General features: G+C 44.0%; 1 protein-coding gene across 1 annotated transcript; it reads right to left on the bottom strand.

Moving 5' to 3' along the window:
* Window positions 1-1,785: 1,785 nt before the first annotated feature.
* Window positions 1,786-24,420, bottom strand: LOC146202447 (cholesterol 7-desaturase nvd-like). The gene is made up of 5 exons (XM_084584659.1): window positions 24,297-24,420; window positions 14,198-14,386; window positions 8,255-8,682; window positions 3,457-3,630; window positions 1,786-1,950 (listed from the first exon to the last, which is right to left on the bottom strand). The coding sequence occupies exons 2-5, from the start codon at window positions 14,295-14,297 to the stop codon at window positions 1,786-1,788; spliced, it is 867 nt and encodes a 288-aa protein (XP_084440785.1). The 5' UTR covers window positions 14,298-14,386; window positions 24,297-24,420.

Raw genomic sequence — 24,420 nt, 5'->3', positions numbered from 1 at the left:
AAGATCTGACACAGAAAAACATCCATGCTTTTGTGTCGTGTGCATCGCGCGGCTGCACATTTCCGCCGTTTTGTTCGATTTAATCGATGAGCTACTGTGATAAATTGGACTTGTGGACAGCCTGGCGCGCCCGTGGGATATGCCCCCAACCCACGTCCTCACAACCCTAACGCCTGAAAGAGGCTGTCTCACGAAAGCGATGCTATAGGCTCTCAACTACTGAGTCGGGGAACCAAGGCTCAATACCAGCCGCAACACCGTTCGATGGAGGCGATATCCAAAGCACTCTTCTGTAGTTGGATCTCAGTGTACGTTAAAGAATCCCCTATGTATTCGAAGCTAAAATAAAAATCTATAGCACCCCCCCCCCCCCCTCCTCTTAGCCTTAGCCGTTTGGGAGTTTCAACCTCCCAAAATCAGAACAAGCAAGAAGGAACGAAGATTGTTGTCTAGGCTTTCGCTGAGGCAAGTTGTAGTGATTTCCAAACTGAAAACAAAAACTCATAAAACTTTGAAATCGCGTTTGGAAATTTTCGATATCATGTTTTATCTTTTAGAGCGTAACTTGTATGTACCCGTCCGGCGGTTGAGCCGCGTCTCCGTTGCTGCATAGATGTAACCGAGGGAGCGAGAATCACAAGCTAAAGAGAATTTCTCAGAAGAGAAAGAAAGAAGCTTTGGGCTCTGCGCTGTGGTGCTTTAGAATGTTCTAGAGCACTGTGTTTGCGCCGCTCGCTCGTGGCTCTTCTTTCTCTTCTTTTGAGAGCTCCTCTTTGGCTCGTGAGAAAAATAGTGTTTTGGCCGCGTCGCTGCTGCTGTTGGTATAACCGAATAAAAAGAGAGTCGTGAGCTACGAGAGAGTCACGAGCCAAAGAGCATTATTGAGAAGAACCACGAGCTCTGCGCCGCACGCTCGGGGCTCTTCTTTCACTTCTGAGAAACTGTCTTTGACTCGTGAGATAAATGAGTGATTTTTAATGGGGCACATACATACATACAAGCGTCGCTCAAATTCTTTGCCTCATAATATAGCAAAACGCTCAAATGGCTGCACTCAAACTTCACATTAGGCAGCATCGTAACTGCCTTGAGATGTTTCCTCGGCTGGAAAAAAAAAATTTTCACAAAAAAGAATGCATAACTTTTTTTGCCTGCTTTCACCTTTGTAGTAAGGAGCTACTGATTGGTCTGAAAGGGGCTTGGTTCGCATGTAGGAGATGCATTTTTACCGGTAGGTGACTGGATGTGCAACCACTGGACTTTGCTCTCTCTAGAGGATGCTGCGGAGGAGGCACTTGCCGGACCTGGTGAGTACCCGGAGGACTGTGGGGATGGCGCCCAAAGCGAAAGCGCAAATCGTAGGGAACAATAAAAGAAAAGCAAGTACTCTAGAACTTATGCATGCATATGTGGCTTATGCATATTCGATTTTGTTGTTCAGCGAACTTCTACCGCCGATATACTGACACGAATAAAATACAATGAACCGCAACCTCAGGCCAGACTGACGTTGCTCACGCTTGCATGAACGCGCACACAAAAGAAAGCTGCCGCCGAAGCGACAAAATATTTTTCCTCGGGAAATAACGCGCGCTCTGGCGCATGCAGGTTGGAATCGCTTCCCTGAAAAACCCTGCTGTGCAAGATGTCAGGTCGCAGCGTTGTTTTAGTGCGCGCACAGAACGACGCCGTATGTGGCGGTAACAGAGGAAGGGCATCTAGGTCGATATATCACAGTACAGCTCAGATGTAGCACCGGAGTCCAAAGCGTGGAGTTCTTGGGGATCACCAGTCCAGGGACTGCTCTCGTATCTCCTGCCACGTGGGGCTGCTGGAGCTGTAGAACTGCGAGTACCACTTGCGGTAGGCTGCGATTGATTGGTCTTCCCTCACAAGCGCAGGCCTCTTCAGGTATGTCTTGTAATTCCACACGGCCACATCTCGATCTACCTGCGATGGGCATAACATGTCGGCAGTGTTTGTTATGTGGCACAGAGTCGAACACCGACTTCCTGTTCTCTCTCTATGTTACATCCAGCCACTCGAACGAGGGAAGAGCAGAAAAACACCATGGCAGTATTTAAGTGACTTTATTTTAGATTGTTTTCAAGACTTCTCCCGTATGAATTACACGAATGGACTTAACACATGTTAGGGCTCAATTTTTTTAGCTCGATTGATTGATACAGGTATTTGTGTGAGTGCTCTGAAGTTCGAGCACATTTTTCTTGCGCTCGTTTTGGTTCGAGATTCCTTATAAAAGCTTCTTCCACGTTATGATGACCATCCTTTCACTTGTGGCCCCATCCTTTCTTCGACGAGCAAAACATAACACAGAAAGAAAACTCGGTACCCGATCCTGCTCAAGGTCTTTGGGCGCCGCGTATACGTGACAAAGTAACCTTTTAAGCTAGAAAGCAGTGCAGGTCTCCTAATTATTGTTCACCATCTGTAGTTCGTTGTGTCAACCGGTACCTAAGTACACCTTATCTGGTCCCAATCATCTTTATCATAATGTTTCTTCATTTGGTATGATAAATGTCTAGTATCTTAGGTATCTTTATTTAATGGATGCAGATGATATATTGGCATGAGCAATGAAAATAGACGATAGGCGCCAAGATGCAGACAACTATGGGCGAGACCTCTCAGTGGTGCACAAATATTGGCCTAGTGCAGTAAGCTGAAGAAACGAGCTTAATGTCTATCACAAGCCGATGATAGGGCAGACTCCGGCTTTTGTATGCACATATGCAGTTCTTGTTGAATGGCAAACTCCTAAATAACACCACGTCGATGCCGATGCTAGGCGTTGAACTGGACAGCCCTTAATTGACGTGGATTCGCTCTGCGGGCCAGGGTGCCTCGTGTAAGCTGCATATATTTCGCCGCATTGCGCTGAGAACGAAGGGGGGGGGGGGGGGGGGGGGGGCGTGCTCTGAGTGTTACAACATCGGTTTGTTTACCAAGCGCAGTCCGAACGCCTAATCCTGGAAGCTTTCCTTGCTGCACATTTCACCCACTTTATCATACGTAGCTTTCACTTTTCACTGACGGACGCGCAGCTCTCTCTCTCTCTCTCTCCCCCAGGTGAATCAGCAGGCGTGTTTCAAGCTTGCGTGGACGCACGCACGACATACCCTGTTTTGTAAACCAGTCTCCTTTGTCCAGATCCTTGATGTGCGCCAGGAAAGTGCATAAATCACATAGACCGCGCTTTTCTCGGTCATAACAGACGTCATGGCTATTCCTGACGGTTTATTCGCTTCGGCAGATTATCTCTGTACTGCACCGCCAATACGTCTTCTGCTATACTTATTCAGACCCCGCAGCTGCAGCTCGGTGCTACGGCGAGCAGTGGTCGATCTCTATCACATAGTGTAATCATTTCCGTATCCCCTTCAAATTATCCCCGACGCACAACGCCCCACCCTAGGGAGCTGACAGGGAGCGTACCATGTTGCGGAGCGTCATGGTGTAGAACTTGCGGAAGATCCAACTGACTTGTGGTTCGAAGTACAACCTGTGCACAACCCTGATGTCGAAAGGCGCCTCGGGCCGCAGTGATTGGATGGCGACGTAGTGGCCTGTGCGACCCCAGACGCAGATGGCGACGAGGGCGGGGCCGACCTGTAAGGCGTATAGAGCGGCTAAAAGCGCTTGGCTTCCGTCATTCATTGCAAATATTTCAATTTCCCGTCAGTCACTTCTAGAAATATGTAGCAATAAGCGAAGTGAGAACAAGTTGCTGGTTATATTCACATTTCTTACAGGATACTTTGTACTCCTTCATATCGTTCATCAGATTGTTTCTTTTTTCTATAGCCTACAACTAAAGACAAGCATTAAAGATGAATATCGACCCTCAAGCCACCTCCATTACTTGTTGGCATATACGTCCCGTAAATAAAGTGTCGCGTATTCGATCGCGTACATATAGAACGCGGATATTTCGCATAATTGCCTAGAGCGAACACGCAGATAATGCCCGGGAAAGTTCGATGTAGAAATATAAGGAAGTCGCAGAGTACTACACAGAGCTACGATTTCGCCCGCCGTTCGATGTATTGAACGGAACGCCGCTCCTCTTCAATTGGCCTGATAGATAACGAGTCTTAGCAGTATTCCAATAACGCTCCTAACCTACCCCGCCTCAACCGTCGCTGACAATGCTTTGCCGATGAGTGTTCTGTTGTAACCCAAAAAGCCTGCATTTGCTGACAGACTAAATACCCTGTAGTAGTTTCATTATTCGGCAATTTACTAACATTACTGTATGACAGCGTTGACGCTGTGGGATTTCATGCCGTCTATCGAAAATTAATGGAAAGAAAAAGTGATGGCTCCCGTTCTTCTTTTTGCAGACATTTTTTTTTTATCTGAACGAAGATTCACCTCTGTATCCAGCGGAGCGTTTCTCTTGGGGCTGCTGCATTAGCGATATCAGAGTTGTGTCGAGGATTTAGCTGGCATTTTCTTTCACCAGTGGATATTTTCTTCACGCGTATTGTGCTTTATTGTTCTCCTATTATTATGTATTTCACCTTGACATACACATGTATTCTCACGCAGGTGAGTTTCCATCCTTCGTGTACAGCATCGATACCATTTCGTGACGCTGCATGGCGATTTGTTGTGCCGTCCTTCAAATGGCAATGACCTCATACTTTCTTGCAGTGCTTCAGCAGTCATTCGTCGACATTTGCTAAGTCTGTAGCCATCTTTCTGAGCTGAAAAGTTCTGAATGGCCGCTAAAATTTGCCGAGTTGCGATGGCGCGCACGAATGGCCTTCTAAGATTCCACAGGAATTACTTTCATGGGCTTTGAGCTTGCACATCCCATCACAGGTATTGTTAGTACAAAAGAGTAGACAAGGAAATGAGAACAGTTGTGGTCAAATATTTAGGGGAATCCCCCAAGGTGGAGTAGATTTGTAGATTTGTACAAATCTACTCCACCTTGGGGGATTCCCCTAAATATCTGACCAACACCATTCCCACTTCGAGTTATAGATCGATTCGCTCTCGCCCTACCGTCTGTTCTGCTGACCGTCCTGGGTAGCTCAGTCGGTAGAGCGACTGCCCCGGAAAGGCGGTGGTCCAGGGTTCGATTCCCGGATCAGGACGAATTTTCTTTAACTACGAAGTTTCTGAGAAAGCTGTATAGCTTTCCTTTGTAGCCGTATGGCTGCGCTTGGGTGGATGCAATGAGTAATTACTCCCTTATGAGAACAATTGTGGGACCAATTTTTCGGGCAATGCGACCTTGAGCAATTCCAATTCGACCTTAAGCTATGTGACAGAAAGCCGGTGCTTTTTATCACCCCTCAAAACTGCGCGACTAGATCAATGAAATCATGTGCAGACTGCATTTCGCGGTCAGGTAGGCTGGACCGTCCCCACCGAGAATGAAAAAAGGGCGGTGCATTAACATCTCTCCCAGCGCGGAACGTCACAGTAGTGAAGGGGTGAAATGAATCCTCGCGTACGGGCTTGGGTAAAGTGGCGACGGGACACCACGTTACTCGACTTAGATCTGCGACACCTGCACTCGCAGCTTCATTTGCTGGCAATCGCTCATCCGCAGTCGTGAAGTAGGCTGCAGGAGTGCGCTGGCCTTTTCAAAATCTCAATGGTGACGGTTCTACTCGTTAGCGATCCAGTCACTCATTTTTCTGGCAACATCAAGCCATCACTCCATCCGCAAACAGAAATTCCGGAAGACACACATGCACGTTGAGAAAGGACGACCATTCAGGAGGTTCATTGTGCGCAGAACATAACCCCCCACCAAAGCGCACTGCTCACTCTTATGGCGTGTACAGCCGTGCTGATCTTTAATAACATAGCGCGAGCGTCCACCAAACTGCTGGTCAGCGCCTTATAACGGCGATAAGCGTCTATAACGGCGAGAGTTCGCCCAAACGCACGAAGGTGGAGTATCATCTGCTAGGCTGTTCCGATCGCGAAGAGACATGCCCTGCCACAATATCTGTTCGAAAAAAAATCAAATGTCGGTCAGAAGGGCACAACACGTGTGCTGTTGCCTTTTTTATCATGTTCTCCCCAAATCACAAGGTTCGCGTTCTAGGCAAAGCTTTTTGCGAGCTGGTTTATTTGCTTTCTTTATTTATTCTTACCTAAACTCTGTTTTGCCACCGTGGCCCGACTTAATAGGAAAAAAAAGAGGAAAATCATATCCATCACATCTTATTCTTGCGCATGCACTCTGTTGTCCGTCGGGTTTTCGCGAACAGATATTGTGGCGGGACGTGTGCCCTCGTCATCGGAAGAGCTTAGCAGACGATGCTATCTCTTGTCGTGTTGTACGCTATCGCCGTTAAAAGGTGCTGACCAGCAGTTTGGCCGGCGCTCGCGCTATATTATTAAAAATCATGACGGCTGTACATGCATTTTAATTCCCTGGCATTTAGCCGCGCAGCGCGATATGTAAAGAATGTATTATAGAAACGTCAATTTCTGACTATATGTTTTTTACTTTGCTTCGTAAAGCACGGCGCTGAATAATGGAAAGACCAGTCCTTGTCTACATGAAGCCGCTGCGAAAATTGACTGTTGCTGCAGATTCGTAAAAATCACATTTTTGCCACGCAGAAGTGCTTCATGTTTTCTTTGCCTGCATATACCCCCATTGCTTTTCAATGGATTCGGGAGAACTGTTAAGCGATGCGTTGAGACGCTACTGCTTTTGGCATGTGCGGCCGGGAGATCGCATAGAACCACAATCCTGTGGCAAAATTGAGTCCGTTATGTGTATTATCCTTTATACCAAAAATACGACTTCTACCATTGAAGTGGGATAGGCCGCAACGTACTACGTTTAACTGCGCCAGCGAAGAACTGTCCAGAACTTTTGACAATACAAGGCTCTACTACTTATATGTCGAAAGAAAAAAACCATATCTTTAAAATAATAAAAGCAATCCTCGTTGTGCCTTCGAATATAGTACGGGACACCATCAATTAAACGGGCACTGGCAATACTTGCATCAAAATGACGTACATACACTACTTTTCCGGGAAGTATGGATCGGCAAACAATTCGTCTTTACAAAATCGGGTAATGAACTAACTCCATGTCCGTGTGAATGCACAACTTTATATTCAGTTGTACTCTTCCACTGCACAGATTTTTCAGCGGTCTCTCTCGTACTCTCGGTAGTTCTCAACAGGAGCTCAAAACAATATTAGTTGATCTGCCATGCTGTCTCAGTCAGCAAAGCAGCAGTAATTTACAAGGGTTCTTTTAGTGTATTAGAGCGGTACTCCTCTCAATGCAAAAGTCGACCAACGGCAGACTGCATCCGTTTGACCTTCAGCTCAGCTCCAATGTCAAACTTTCTAGTCAAGTCATAGCAACAAAAGTGCTATATTGTTTGTACTGCTTATGTCCTGCCTAACTGAGCTTTACTAATTACGCGTCGCTGTCAGTCACAGTTAATTATGTAAATGGGATAAAAATTTGACTTATACTACAGCATCAAGTTATATATCAGTGTTTAGCTTATGTCGAGTAAAACTGCACTAGGCTAATTGCAAGTCGTTCGTAGTCAATTACCGTTAATTAGATCATCCAGGCTTAAAATTCAACTTTATGCTACATCATCATGTATATATCGTTGAAAGGGTTTTCATGAGTAGAATCCTAAAACAAACGCTAAACCGCGCCAAAATTAAGCCATGCAAAACCTAGCTGCCCTCGTCTAACTCGATCGGTTCAACTATGGTTAAACGACTGCTAATTTCTTTTTTAGAAGGACCTTCTGCTCACTCATTGCGGCTGCAAAACAGCAGTTCGCCATTTTTGTGTCTCAGCAGGACACTATTTGCATTTAAAAACTTGAAATGTTGGACATTTCTTTATCATTTGGAGATCAATAGTTAACTATTATTTGTTGGCGATAGAAAATTCTTGCGAAATAAAAAGACGCAAAAGGTACCAGATAATGTGTCGCCTACATAAAGTTGGAGTGTCGTAGCAAACCTATTACTAGGAAGTCATAAACAGGCGTGCTCGCAGGCAGAATAAAACAAATCTCAGCATTCCCCACTTGTACAAGACAACGCTAGCCACCTATTACAAATGGTTTCTCTGGTGAGGAATGCATGCCCTTAAGGACATATCACTGTCTTGGGTTGCCGATTTATGACTTTCTTTTTAAACGGGCAGGGGAACCATATTATGAAGGGCTAATAACGCGGTCTGAACTCTGCGTCCATGGTCCCAACGTACCTGCCGAGCTTCAATGTGGTGACGCAGGTAGTTGGGCTTCCAGCCGAGGATTGACACTGATGATTCAATCATCACCGCAGCCTCATGTTTCTTGTTCGTGGGACTCCAGATGGCCTCCCAATGGTGCTGGAAGAGGCGTCCCTTCCACGACCCACCCAGGGTTTTCCTGAACTCGGCGCCGCCGACGAAACTGCTCGCCTTGTGTATCTTGTTAAAGTGGCCAATATCGGCCCCATTCTCAGCAATATCCTGGATGTGGCAGTGAACTAGGTGCTCGAAGCGCCCGGTAGCTTCTGGCTCTAGAGTCTCGCCCAGTAGATCCTCCGGCACATCCCACGACGGTTCTTCGCCATCCGCATGGTACCAGACGAACACCAGACCCAGCAGCTCCTTGCATGGCCACGCTTTTGCCTTGACGAACGACGGGGCTGCGCAGCACATGCAATTCCAAGTTGATGAAGGCTGAAATTCTCCAGCTGCCCGCTTTTTTAAAGCGAAAGCCTTTCTATGCTCATGGAACGAAATCCCGTGCGCGAGATTTGAGCGCGAGATTTGTTCGCTGGATTTGTTTGCGAGATCTGTGCGCGAGACCTGTCATATTCCGCGAGAATGTTCTTGTCTAGCGTTCCTGCCATTTGCAATCCCACAATTTAACGCACGACAAGGAACGCCACGTGATAGAAGTTATATGGTGTACCGTCCAAACCACCGCGGTTCAAACTAACACTTGCCGGAGGAAGTTTGACAGATACTGCGCCTTTCCTTTCCTGTACACCATTTATAATTATAGGTAGCACTGCAGCGAACACCAATAAATGGCCAACGTTGAGAAGGCAATGATAGTATAGGCTTTCGCCATTGTCGTCTTAAGACACATCTAAGAGACCCTCTATTTTTTTTTTTTTATTTACCAATCCCTTAAGGCTATATTTGAATGAAGCGACCCAGTGAGGCGATTTGACGAATTACTTGCGGTTTTAGGTAAGAAAATTTCCAGCATCTGCTTGGTTCCGTCGTGTGAAGGGGTATGGTTTTAACGTAGTTAGAGTAGGACGTCCGTACATGCTTGTGCGGATATAGAAGTTGATAGAGACGACGGCGCACAGTGAGAGGGGGAGCTGCAGCTTGTACGTGGGCGATTAACTGCTATAACTAAGATCTGTAGATTATAAAAAAAATTCACGGCTAAACCTACGCAGACAAAGCGAAAACGCCCGACTCCTCCATGGATGTCTGCGAACCTCAAGGACATCACAGTCGGGTCTAGGCGACATGAAGGTGTCGTGGGCATTTTGAAGGGGGAGGTCCCAGGAGGCAAGCCACATGGGCAGTGGTGGCAGTAGAGGGAAAAGGAAGGGTAGGCAGTGCACTAGAAATCTGTGTGGCATTTTGTCAGGCAATGTTGTATATTTGTAAAGATATACCGGTACGAATGATATTTACCAGGTGTGTGAAGAATAAGAAAAACCGGTGCGAATGATGTTTACCAGATATATGTAAAAGAAGGAGTCGAAGAAGAACGACAAGAAGAATAAGCAGGTGCGCGAACTAGAAAAAGAAGCGAAGCAGCAAGAAGTGAGTGCTGCCGGCCGCGAGTGACACACGTGCGAAGAACAAGAAGATGCGAAGCAGCAGCAGCAGATGAAGAAGAAACGAGCGCCGGCGGCCCCGAGTGACACACGTACGAAGAAGAAGAAGAAGAAGCGAAGCAGCAGATGAAGAAGAAACGAGCGCCGGCGGCCCCGAGTGACGCACGTGCGAAGAAGAAGAAGAAGCGAGCGTCGCCGGCTCCACGTGACATGTGCGAGAGGTGGGCGGTGTGGAGGCCGCGCGCCGTTAGGCGCGTTTAAGACCATATGACCCCACGCCAGCCAAGTTACGGAAGGGCGTAGTAAAGCTCACGCTTTATATAGGCTTTAAATAGTAAAGGTAGCTCTTTGAACAAAAATACACCAATAATAGCAAAGTTTTCTGATTAAAAAAAAAAAGAAGCTATCATGTCGAATGCCAAAATCCTTAAAGGTGCTCCGTACTCGATATCAGGAGACTACTCATCCAGAACACGTTTGGCCCGCAAACACCTCCTCGAAGTTTCGAAAACACAACCCCAAAAATCGCTGCGCTACAACAAGCTCACTGTAGATGATTGCACATACGTGTTCGATCACCCTTCACAGACAGTTGTCCCACTCCAACCACAACATGACACCCCTATTCCACATTCACCATAGCTAGACGCTACACCAAGCCCTAAGTCTCAAACTAAATCCGTCACTTTCCTTCACACTAATATCCGTAGCATTTCAACAAAACTGGATCCCTTACAGAGCCTCATCTACACAACAGATAGTAAAATAGTTTTCCCAACTGAAACATGGTTGAATCCTTCAGTCGCTAATGCCGAACTACCCGTTACTTTCCCCAACTATCACATTTTTTGTCATGATCGTGCAGACAGGCGAGGCGGCGGCGTTTTGATCGCCACTCATGAAAGCCTGCTCTGCTGCCCAATAAATATTAGCTCAAGTTTGGAGCTAATATTCGTTCATTCCAAAGCCACAAACCCACCTGATAATCGGCAGTGGTTACCGCCCGCCAGATGCGGACGCTTCATTTGTAACGGAATTTCACAACACGCTCCATTCCATAACCGAATCACACGTAAACACACCCTTACTCATACTCGGTGACTAACTTTCCTTCAATAACGTGGAACAATCTCGGGATGACATTAATTAAGCAGAATGTCGAGAGCGATTTTCTTAACACGGGTCTCACATTTGGTTTATCGCAACTCTTTACTATTCCTATGAGACAAAATAACCACTCGTCTAACGTCCTCGACCTCGTGCTTACATCTCATCCTGATAATATTTCACCCCTCACGCATCTATCAGGCCTCCGCGACCACTCTGTAATTCACGGCACTTATTATACCCTGATACAGCACGCTAAAAGTAACGAAAACATTAACGCTCTATGATAAAGGCGACTTCGATACCATAAACAGCAAACTAACAAAATTTAGTCATTCTTTCTTTGCTAATTCCTCGCATCGCACTGTTGAAACGAACTGGTCATTGTTCAAACACAAAATGGAGGAACTTATCCCCCTGCACATTCCTACACAAACAGTCATCATGCACCGTCATCCCTATGGTTCAACCAAACATTACAAAGACTGCTGAATAAAAAGAAAAGGTTCTTCCGTTATGCAAAACGCACCAACAGTTCCTGCGCGTGGCAACAGTACCATTATGCGGAAAAAAATTTACTTATCATGCCGCTAACGCTAAAGAAACATTTTACTCAACCACCATCCATGCTTCACAATAACCCTATACAGTTTTGGAAAGCGATAAGTCCTAAGCCACTCAACTCATTATCACTGTGTGACGACCTAGCTTCACCCATATCACAAAATCCTGTGAGCGAATCATTCAATCATGTCTTTTCTGCCAACTTTACTAATGAACCCCAATATTGCATGTCTCACTATCCACATTTTGGTTACCCACCTATGCCAAACTACAATTCGAGCGTAACGGAATAAAATTGCTAATCGAATCTCTGAAACTGTCATCATCAGCCGGAGTCGATAACATCAACGCTGAAGTACTTTGCAATGCTAGATACTGTCGCCATCATTCTTTCCCACATTTTCCAGCAATCACTCGAACACAATGCCATACCTCATGACTGGAAAGTGGGAAACATTATTCCAGTGCATAAAAAAAAGGCTCACCATCGCCCCTAAAAATTACCACCTATTTCTTTACCCAGTGTTCCCTCCAAGCTAATGGAGCATGTAATTCAATCACAAAATAATGAAGTTCCTGCAGTCCGTCAACTTCTTCTATCCCAGTCTGCACGGGTGGAAGTCAGCACACTAACACACCAGTGGATGCGCTGTTTTTAGATTTTGAAAAGGCGTTTGACAAAGTTACCCACCGAAGGCTACTGCATAAGCTCTCACGACTAAACTTAAATCCACTAGTGTTTGAATGGCTGCAAAATGTTTTGACTAATCGCCAACAGTTCGTATGGGCCAATAACTGCGCATCTTCCTTGTCCCCTGTCACTTCTGGCGTACCGCAAAGTACTGTTTTTGGGACCCTTACTATTTTTAATATACATTAATGATCTTTCTAATAACCTGTCTTCTACCATTCCATTGTTCGCCGACGACCTGCGTCATTTACAGAAAAATAACAAACGGCATGGGCCGTTTGTTATTTCAGTGGGATTTGAAATAAACTTCAGTGGGATTTGAAACTTGTTGAAACATGGTGCACTAATTGGTTAATGAAGCTAAACGTAAACAAAACTACTCTAGTTTGGTTTTATCGTTGTGCATCAAATCACACCGAAAACTATACTTTATGTGGTGACCAAATATTGCATGTAACTACATATAAATACCTGGGCATTTCATTTACTCAAGATCTTACCTGAACATCTCATATAAATAACATCACTAACGAAGCTAACCGTGTTCTATGTTATCTTAGGCGAACACCATACGACTTGCTCCCACTCACGTAAAACTGTCCGCTTATTTAACCTTAGTCCGGCCCAAACTAGAATATGCTTACTCGATCTGGGACCCCCCACACCAATCTAACCTAACAAAAACACTCGAATCCAACCAAAACAGAGCGGTAAGGTTTGCCTTTTCAGACTATTGATATCACACAAGTGTTTCATCACTAAAAGATAAAGCTAACCTTGCAAACCTAGAATCCCGCCGTAAAATCACCAGGCTCTGTCTTTTCCACAAATTCTATCACTCACCCCTGCTCAATGCCGTTATCACCCCTGCGCATCGCCACTCAGCCCGGATCAACCATCAACAAGCCGTCCAACCCCCTCATGCATATACGTCATCTCACCTCAAGTCATTTTTTGTGCTAACAGCAAAAGATTGGAACTGTTTGCCTGCCGAAGCGCTTCAAACCCTCATGTAATGCCTCGCGTGGGCCTTTGTGGTACTAATAAATAAATAAATAAATAAATAAATAAATAAATAAATAAATAAATAAATAAATAAATAAATAAATAAATAAATAAATAAATAAATAAATAAATAAATAAATACACACCGACACATTGCTCCTCAAAACATGGTTAGACAGAAAGGGCATTTTTATGTCTACAGTAAATTACCACCTTTGTGATGTCACAGAACTAAGTGAGCATTGCTTCATTAACTAAAAAGATGCAGTGCTTTTGTGGGGCATAATGCAATGAACATTGAAATTGAAGAAGAGGCCCAGGTTTACACCGCATTCTATACGATATCTATCCGCACTGCCGTTATTTGTTGATGGTTCGTTAGACATATTATTTCTAATTAGCCTCCACAGTCTCTGGAGTCTCCACCTCTGTGAATCAAAAGACCACTTCAGAAAGATGGTTGATCAACTAAACGAAGTATACACGCACGCTCTAAGTTCGAACGAACCGACTCCCTCTCTGTGATTTGATTTGTTCTGCACTGCTTATAATGCCGAAAGTTGTTGCTTAGTTGTGCCGCATTGTGCATGGGGTTAATTTCACATTGATATCGTAAAATATAGTTTATACAAAGTTCATGTATATAGAACCTTGTTTCCCTGTAATAAATACCATGTTAAAAAAAAAAAAAAGACTAGCAACCATGCTCCGCGCATCCTTCCCACACGACATTCCATTACACGATTCTACTCCATGCTAAATTATTTCTTTTTTTTTCCTTTTTTTACTGCGAAAGAACTAAAAGTGGGCACACATGCCTAAGGCGATTTTCTTAGCCCATGAACCTCCGCATTAGTGCTCTATCACTAATATTATACTAAACTCTGGCAAATGCGCCAGGCAAATGCGCCAGGTGAAAACTTTGCAGGAAACTACAGTCTAATGGTTGGTTCAAACATTACAGTAGAAAAACGCACACGAACTCACCTTTAGCTGAATATGGTACGTTAGTGCATGCACCGTCCTTACAGTCAAACCTCCACCCATGGAAGGGGCACTCGATGCAGTCTCCCGTCACGCGGCCCATGACGCCCAGGTGGGCGCCCAGATGCGGGCAGTACGCGTCGAAGACCCTCGGCGTTCCGTCTTCGCACCGTACAGCGACCAACTCCTGGCCTGCGCGAAGTGTCAGTTTTATGTTTAGGTGTCATCACTCGATATATTTCGTAGTTTCATATCTGTGTTTCTAGTTCGACTTAGTTTACAGGGTTTGACGTCCCAAAGCGACTCAGGCTAAGAGGGACGCTGTAGTGGAGGGTGCCGGAAAACTCTTGTGGCTCCTTAACGTGCACTCACATCGTACAGTAAATGGGTCCCTTGGGTTTCGACTCCATCGAAAAGCAGCCGCTGCGGTCGAGATTGTACCCGCGTCTTTGGGCTCAACAATCGAGCACTGCCCTAACCAATGAGTAGAAGCGGCGAGCTATATTTGTATATGTTTGAGGAATGTTCTGTTCTGGATTTATGGTGCACCTAGTCTTGTTGTGGGCAAACAAACATTTAGGTAGATACTGAGACGCTAAAGCAGCCTAAAGGTCCTGCCCGAGCAACTCATATGAGTTCAGACTGCAGGGATTCCTGTACTTCATGTACCCTTATTAAGAGCATAATTCTTGTTTATGGTTATAGGCAAATGTAGTTGGCGCCGAAATGCTTCCGTGTTCTGATGGCTCCTGATCGCTAGTCTGTCCCCCGCAGAGCGGCAGCACTATTGAATCATCTTTCGGTTCGAGAAGAGCCAGCGCTCAGTCCGCACTCGCTCCCTTTTCAAAGCGCAGGAAGTTGGCATATTGTGTACCCCTAGTCAACCACTTCTTTACATACATGCGTAGAATACCATCTACATTTTGCATTAGCCCCCCCCCTCCCCCTCCCCCCCCCCATCCCCCCCAGAAATGAGGCGATTGCTCTCTAGTTTTTAAATTACTACCGAAATGGTAACAAAATCACGACAATCTTGGTACGCCAGGAAAACACAAAGAAAATAAAAGAATTGGGAAATGCAAGAAGAGTAGTTTAATTTAGATCGGACGATGTGCACGATAGGGCAAGCGATTAAGACTTATCCAGGAACGCAACGTAAGCTTCGTTTAAAACGATTAGGATATGCCTTGTACAGACCAACACCATGTTTACAAACAAAGGGGGCGCTCGTGGACGCCGCAGCATACTAAGGGAGAAAAGTACGCTTAGCACCCACAGAACTAGGTGGAAGCGAATGGTTTCAAATTAGTTTCCCGATTTTACAAGGCACCTATTGCATTGTCCTTTGGTTCAGAGCAACCATGACATCATAGAACAGATTGTGAAAGTTTGAAGCGTCATATAAAAGTAGATGTACTTTAAACACCGCGATCCGCAGGAGTGTACGAGCCGCGAAGGCGCGACCTAAAGAAATATATGTAAGCAACATTCACTGTAATAATTTACCCCCCGGGGTGGCGCAATGGTCAGGGCGCTTGACTACTGTGCCAAAGGATGCGGGATCGAGTCTCTGCCTCGGCGGCCGCTTTTCGACGGAGGCGAAATGAAAGGCGCCCCTGTGCTGTACGATGTCGGTGCACATTACAGAACTCCAGTTCAGTTTAGTCGTTCAATCGTGTCCGACTCTTCGTGACCCTATGGACCATGTCACGCCACGCTTTCCGGTCTATCACTATCTTCCTAACATCACATAACTTCATCTGCAGGGCCTCGAGGATGCCATCTAACCATCGCGTTCGCTGCCTACCCCTTCTCCGGCGACCCTCAACCTTTCCCAACATCAAATCTTTCTCCAGCGACTTCTGTATTCTCATCAGATGACCAAAGTAGCTGAGCTTTAACTTTAGAATTTGACCCTCCAATGAGCAGTAAGGGTTTATGGTCGACAATATCGACTGATTTGATCTTCTGGCAGTCCAAGGAACTCTCAAGAGTCTTCGCCAGCGCCACATTTCAAACGCGTCAATTCTTCGGCGGTCAGCCTTCTTCACAGTCCAACTCTCGCATCCATACATCACAACTGGAAAGACCATAGCACGAGTTATACGGATCTTGGTTGGCAGACTAATGTCTCTGTTCTTTACTAGGCGGTCAAGGCTAGCCCTGGCTCTCTTTCCCAGAAGTAGGCGTCTTCTAATTTCATGGCTGCAGTCTCCTTCCGGAATAATCTTGGAGCCCAAGAACAGAAAATCTGTCACACCTTCAACTTCTTGTCCATTGATGCTCCAGGACTTGATAGGGCAAGACGCCATGATCTTTGTCTTTTTAATGTTCAGTTTAAGCCCACACATCTCACTCTCTTCTTGTACGCGCATCAGAAGTCTCTTGAGTTCCACTTCACTTTCTGCCATTAAAGTGGTATCATCCGCATATCTAAGGTTGTTGATACGTTTTCCAGCAATCTTCACTCCAGCTGAAGACTCGTCCAGACCGACTTTCCTCATGATGCACTCTGCATATAGGTTAAATAAGTAGGGCGACAGTATGCAGCCTTGTCTCACTCCTTTCTCAATCGGAAACCAATCACTAAGACCATGCCCAGTTCTGACTGTGGCCTCTTGCCCTTCATACAGGTTCCTGAGGAGACAGATGAAGTGAAATGGAACTCCCATCTCTTGGAGAGCTTGCCACAATCTGCTATGATCTACGCAGTCAAACGCTTTCGTATAATCAGTAAAGCAGAAGTAGATGGGTTTCTAGAACTCTCTTGCTTTTTCCATGATCCAGCGAAGGTTGGCAATCTGGTCTTTAGTTGCTCTGCCCCAGGTGGTTGAAATTTTTGGTGCCCTCCGCTACGGCGTCTCTCTTAGCCTGAGTCGCTTTGGGACATTAAGTAAAAAAAAAAAAAAAAAAACAAAAAAAAAAACATTATCTCGTTTCGTGCAGCACGAATGGAGGCGGACTGTCTTTAAAAGTTAGCGAAGGCTTTGAAGAAATGTGTGACAAAGCAGGCTACGCCATTCCGAGGACAATCTGCATTTGAAACGCTGCTACAAATATATGGTGTGAAGCCAGACATAGCATTGAAAAGATCACTATCCGCTGGGCGTTTCTCCGAATCACACAAGCTTCTCGTGCAGCCTGGCATGTTGTAAAGTTGCCTTTTATACTGTCTTTCAAACTTTACAGGCTTGAGAAAAGTGCCTTCAGAAAGCAATCCTCAAACGCCATGACAAGAAAACGAAAGAGAACGACGCATTGTACGGCTTTGGAGCCCGCGAACGGCACGGGACTTCTGTGTACGGTTTCAGCCGTCCGCTGAATAGCTCGGCTTTTTATCGTGTGCAAAGGACTGTCTTTAGCGTAAACGTTCGTGTTGTTTGAGGTGCAATATTTACGAGGGAATGCAGCCTACGCGGCAGCACAAAGGGAGGAGCTTCCAGGGGATAATGAGCCTTTCTCTGGTATGTCCTGCAGCACAACAGAGATTTATTGGAGAATTTTAAAAATAGAATCACTTCCAAATGACACAGAATACTTGACCACATTTTTCTTCAAAGCACTTGTGCTAACCCCTATCGACCAGCCGCATCTATTGGTGTTTTCTGAATTCCAGAAAATATTTCTGCAAGTTTTTCTTACATGTACTTCAATATGTCGCGATTCTTACTCTTAGCCAGTATACGGTTCCTGGTTTAAAAAGATACTTCACCTCTTAATGAGCCTCGTAATTTCACAATCTCTTCTAAGATATTCGAGATTACTCTGTACGGAGAAAAAACATTGAGGCACCCTATGAAATCAGAAACTGTTTCGAAAACATTTGATTTTATGCATTTCTATGGGTGCTAAGGCCTCTTGCGTTTGAATATTACCGCAGCTAGCATTTCAGGGCTCCTTTAAAGCTAAGGTATAGAATATGTTGCTTCTATCGCACTGAACGATAACTATATCGAATTGTTAGTGCGTGCTGCCACTTCCAAATTAGACTCTTTTGTTCCTTCTGGGGCCAAGGACTAGGAACCTTGGAAAAAAAAAAAGTTCTCAGTGTCCACGGTTGCCTGATCAAGAAGCATCCTTGAACTTTGCGTCATGCCTTGATCACGATATGCACTATGGTTGCGCCGGATCTATTTTTTTCCAAAGGCAAGTTGCAGTGTCCTGTGCGCACCAACTATGGCGAAATTGCAGCAGCCTATTTATGGAGGCACAAAGAATTAATCGCGTGTCAAGCTATTGCTCTGTTTGGTTTTATTTAATGGCGAAAGTTGCCTGACGGTATTTGTCACGTTATCGTGAAACCCTATATTTATTTTCTCTTTTACTTTAGCTTTAAATTACCCCTAATTTCTTTCCATACTAAAAGTAGTTTTCCATGTTCGGTTTAGAACTGTGGGAAATGCTTTGACGCACATCCACAACAGAATGTGCGTCCTTGCTTCATAGTTTTTTTTTTTTTTTTTTGAGCTAGCGAGTACCTGGTTTCAGATCACTTTAAAGTAGAGGACAAACGCGTACGTATTAAACCTTCAAACATTTTAAAAATAACCTTGCAGAGGTTTTGAGCATAATCAGAAGAATAGAGACGTGCACTTTTAACAAGGTTGAGTTAGACAACAAAATACGCGTCAGATATGCGCATTCTGGTAATCAATTCGAATTGTCCATTGTTCTTGCGGAAATAAAGCACCGAAGACCGTTAGTTCGAGTGAATTTGAGAAACACTCAGCGTTCATTGTTGCTACAATTTATTACTTGCTCTTCATGGTAAGACATTGAAAACACCAGGGCTGATACCTAAGTTTCATAGCGAATATTAGAATACCTACCTGGTCTGGAAATTGTGAACGTAAACCTGCAGAGGAAATATGGCTGCGGATTGATTTAAAAAAAAAAAATAAACAATCGTTCGACGTTCACGTAAGAGCTTGGACAGCTGCGACAGGAAGGCGTGATTCCTTTCGTTCAACGTTATGGATGGATGGATGGATGGATGGAATATAGGAGCGTCCCCTTTGAAACTGGGTGGTAGCAGTTGCTATCATGCTTATTGTTTCCCCCTACGTTTAATTATTGTTTTAGATTGGTTAACTATACCATCATTCTATTTATTGAATTTTGTTTCTACATTACTAACATTATGTCACTTTCCTGCTTTTAAGCCACCAATCTTCCAATCGTTTTTCTTTTTTTGCTAGTTTTCACCGCAGTTTCATTCACCCGGCCACTGGTATCTCTAAACCTCTGAGCTTCAGGAAGAGTGACTGTCCTGCATCGACTTTCGGATGTATATCATTACATTCGAGTATAATATGGTTAATTGTTTGTGTGGATTTACCACATACTGCACATGTGACATCTTTATGGTTAAATTTCTTTTTCTAGCTGTCTGTTCTAAGGCACCCTGATCTAGCTTCAAAAAGACGGGCACTGCCTCTTGAGTTATCAAAGAAAGCTTCTTTCCTGATCTGCCTTTTCCACTTTCGGTATAGTTCCACACTCTGTTTCTTTTCCACAGAATTTATTCAATTTTTACCTTATGTGTTTTTCACCTGTTGCTTAACGCTCTTTATTTCTTCTTCCTTGTGACCAGCATACTTAGTGGTTAGTTTCCTAGTTCTTTCCCTCCATTGTGAGTCAACGCTTTTTTGGTACAAATATTAAAATATTTTAGCTGCCCATCTGTTACAGTCCAATTTCCTGAGGCGTTCCTCATATAATATTTAATTCTGAGCTTCCCGTACTTCGAAAGATGCCCAGCCCACATCTCCCTGTACCGCATTATTTGTGGTTTTGCCGTGGGCACCTAGTGCTAATCGTCCGACGGCTCTCTGATTTATTTCTAATGTCGACTGTACCTCTGATTTTAGGCACAAAACCGCATTTCCGAAAGTAAGCCTGGGCACCATAATTCCTTTCCAAATACCCCTCAAAACCTTATACCTGTTGTAGCCCCACAATGCGCTATGCTTCATTATTGTGGCCTTTCTTCGCCCTTTTGCCTTAAGTGATTGCTCATGCTTTTCAATATATGCCAATCCTTCATTTACCCATACCCCGACATATTTATATTCTGCTATTCTGGGTATTTCATGGCCTTGTATTTTAAGACCTTGATCAGTTGAGCTGTAGAAAATCATCAGACCCGACTTAACTGCGCTAAAACTGAAACCTAGAGCGTCACCTTCGTCTCCGCAATACTTAGCTAGAGTTTGCAATTCTTCCTGATTAGCCGCTAGCAGCACAATATCGTCTGCATACATTGAACCGGGGAGGCGCTGCTCTACCACCTTTCCACCTAATCTATATGACAGGTTAAAACCTAGGTTACTTTCTTGTAGCCTTCGTTTCATATTTATCATATAAAGCATGAACAGCAGCGGGGATAGAGGACAACCTTATCTTAATCCTTTGCATACCTTGACAGCTTCCGTACTTCTTATCCCTTCCCATGTAGTTTCTACTTTGTAATCCCATATGGATTGTATGGATGGATGGAATATAGGAGCGTCCCCTTTGAAACGGGGTGGTAGCAGTAGCCATCATGCTTATTTTTCTTCCTGTATCTTAATTATTGATTTAGATTGGTTAACTAAAACATCATTCTATTTATGAAATTTTTGTTTCTACATTACTAACATTATGTCGCTTCTCTGCTTTTAAGCCACCATTCTTCCAGTCGTATTTTGCTAGTTTCCACCGCCGGTTTATTCACCCGGCCACTGGTATCTCTAAACCCCAGAGCGTCAGGAAGAGTGACTGCGCCTGCATCGACTTCCGGATGGATACCATTACATTCGAGTATAATATGGTCAATTGTTTCACTGGAATTACCACATACAGCACATGCATCATCTTCATTGTTAAATTTCCGTGGATGAATGGGTGGAATATAGGAGCGTCCCCTTTAAAACGGTGTGGTAGCAGTAGCTATCATGCTAATTTTTCTCCCTATATCTTAATTATTGATTTAGATTGGTTAACTAAACCGTCATTCTATTTATTAAATTTAAGGGTCCTCTGAGCAACGTCACCTGGCGACAGACACCGGAAATATTGTAAAAATGAATAGGAGCGCATTTAAAACCTGCCGTACTCGTACCAAAATTTGGTATTTGTTGCATTTTTTTTCGCATGTCTCGCTTGAATGTGCAGAAACTGCATAGAGTATTCACATTTTTTATTTGAAGCTCAAATTGGGAGTGAACCAGCCGCACTAATTTGTTTCATCCTATGAAAAGGGGTGGCCTTGGTTTTTCGAACTTGTTTCTGAGACAAGTTGCATCGCGATATTTTTTTTTTCTTTTTGCGCGATCAAAGAGACCCTTTGTTGCGCACATTGATGCTGATGCGCATACGTAACGTGATACCCGACTTTGTTGTATTCAGTTATCCGGCCAGAAATCGCGCTGTCACTGGATTTTTAAGAGGCGTTTTTTCTTTACAAATTTTGCGTGCACATTTTTCGATTGAGTATCTTAGTACTTGTATCCAGGAAAAAGATAGTATAAAGACTCGCTCAACCTGTTTGTACCTGTACCTCTACACCGACCCATATATTGTGGAGGCCGAGGACAAGATGTCCTAAAGAGAGTTAGGAAGATGCCGGTAAAACCAACCGTCAAATCGTTTTTCTTCAATCTTCCCACTGGTACCCTTCCCGTAAAAACGCGGCTTAAAGATAAAGGTATATTTGTACCTTGAACCCTCAACTGCACAATCTGTAAAAAAAACAGAGACCATCGATCACGTTTTTCTAGGTTGCTGGGATCCCGTTTTTTCACTCGGATATATAACAAAGAACTTTAAAAAAAAAAAAAAAAAAAAGAACTATCCGTTATTCCTCACGGCATCCGGTTTCTACCCGTACAAAGTGACGAGGTCCCATACGACATCATTAGGGTGCTGGGCCTCCACAACATTTGGAAAACGTAGATGGCATTTAGGCACGCTGAAGAAAATGTACGATCGTTCAGGGATAACTTCAATGAAATTGTAACATTTCTCAGAGATGTTCTCCGCAGTTTGCCTGAGCAGCCTCTGTGGATGGATGTGATTGGCGCACTGATCACAATAAAAAAGTTTTAATACATCGCTTAAGTCAAAGGTAGGCTAGTGATTTCTATGCCAGTATGTAATTTGTTGACCGGCTATATATATATATATATATATATATATATATATATATATATATATATATATATATATATATATATATATATATAAATATATATATATATATATATATATATATATATATATATATATATATATATATATATATATATATATATAAATATATATATATATATATATATATATATATATATATATATATATATATATATATATATATATATATATATATATAAAGCCTCACTGGCGCAAAAGATTAACACTACTGAACTGAGTACTGAGCGAATAAAACATATGTTTCAATCCTGTACGTGCAACTTTCTTCTATTTTTTTTTTAACTGCAACATTAAAATAAGCTACCAATAGCTTTCCTGGGGCGGGCGTTCCCCTTTAGGTCACATTATGTGATGTTTTTAATTCTTAACAGCCGCAAAACCAGCCGTGAAAAGAGCCACGAGGGGCCGGCATGACAACGGTAACACTATTCAACTGCCTTCACCGTAATCATTTTCTGCCTTCAGTGAGTGTCTGTTACCTCTAGGTTGCGTTCAGACACCTCTCGGTAACAATTGCCGCTTAACCCGCTGAGAAGCAACCAGTGAGGAGAAAGAAGTTGCGGGACCATACCGCTGTGAAAACGGAATCACTCGACAGCAAGAGTCGAGGCGGAAACGATACAGAGATACGTTCATCAACAAGCACAGTCAAACATCGTCAATTCATGATGAATTCGCAGCTGAAACTAACAAATAGAAACTATTCCAGGGCTTCGAGAGTTCGAGCCATCGCCTGCGCGCAGCGAGTATCTTCGGCCTCTGCATGTTCTAGATCGCTCAGCCATTGCCGCGACACTGCGCGCAGTGTTTGAGAGAACTTCTGTAGGATGAACTGTGCTACTTCCGTGAGGTGAGGTGGCATCACTCATAGAAGATGATGGCGGTGTTCACAGAACTTTTTATTTAGGCTATAGTTATAGCTCTCCGTTATGGATGGAGTGCTCAGTCCAAGACCTCAATGGGTGATGCCATTCGCAGCGCCCCTCACGTAGTGTGCGAAACAGTGACAGCCCATTGGCGCGCGGGCAGTTGATTTCTCACTATGCTTATTTTTTTTTTTTAAGGAGTTTGACGTTTCAAAGCACCCCGGCTATAATGGACGCATGCTATATTCGTGTGAATGTGCATGTAAGAGTAATTTTGCACATAGGCGAGTATATTTTCCCTCCCCTCTGCTTTCTCACTATCCTTCCTCTATGTTTCGCCTTACTGTCTTCTTCCCTGGCCTTACTATTCCCGCCGACCGTAGCTCAGGTGCTCGAGATAAACGAGAACAGCTTTGCGCTAAGCGCTCATCTTAGTTTTGCTTTTCTTTTTTTTTCTTCAAAAAAAAAAAACAACAACTGCCAGAACCACCACTTGAAGGGCAATATTAGAGGCTGCGTGAAAGCCAGTGCCTGCAGCACTGGCGCTAAGAGGCAGAGTATATATATATCACCAGCACAATATGGGATTCTCCTTAGATTATGCTATGTTGATTTAGAGAGTATATTTTGCCTGCATTCATACTATTAGCGATGAGAGAGACCACCTTTTCTCATATAACGAGCTCATTCTGCTTGCCTCGAAAGTTCTTTTAGCTCCTTTACTCCAAAGGACATGAAATTACTGTAAGGTTAGAGGTAGCTTTCACGTGGTTTGGGAACTTCAATTAGAATTAAAGCTGAAATGTGTTTCAGGTAGCCATGTGCCAATAAATAAAGCAAAGCGACGGCAGCGCTGGATTTCTGATTTTTCTATGTCTTACCTCTTTTTTTCTCAACTACGTGATTACAGGCCACAGCATGGTCTTCAACTAATTATGCTGGAAGCTTTATGTTTTATAGACGTTTTCGTTCTAGATTATATTGAAGCAGACGTAAGCATTGCAATCAATAAGCTTACAATTAGGAATTAGACAAAAACTCACCCAGGACACTGATGGATTTAACCTTCCCGACAACAAGCTCTGTTGACTCAAGCACTGGAATCCATCCATTCGGAAAAACTGGAGGAATTTCTCCTAGCACCGCCCTCCGTGACTTTGGTTTTTC

Source organism: Amblyomma maculatum, chromosome 1 (assembly GCF_055883805.1).
Source record: "Amblyomma maculatum isolate TAMU_Amacu chromosome 1, ASM5588380v1, whole genome shotgun sequence".
Classification (NCBI taxonomy): domain Eukaryota; kingdom Metazoa; phylum Arthropoda; class Arachnida; order Ixodida; family Ixodidae; genus Amblyomma; species Amblyomma maculatum.
This window is presented reverse-complemented; position numbering and strand designations above follow the sequence as displayed.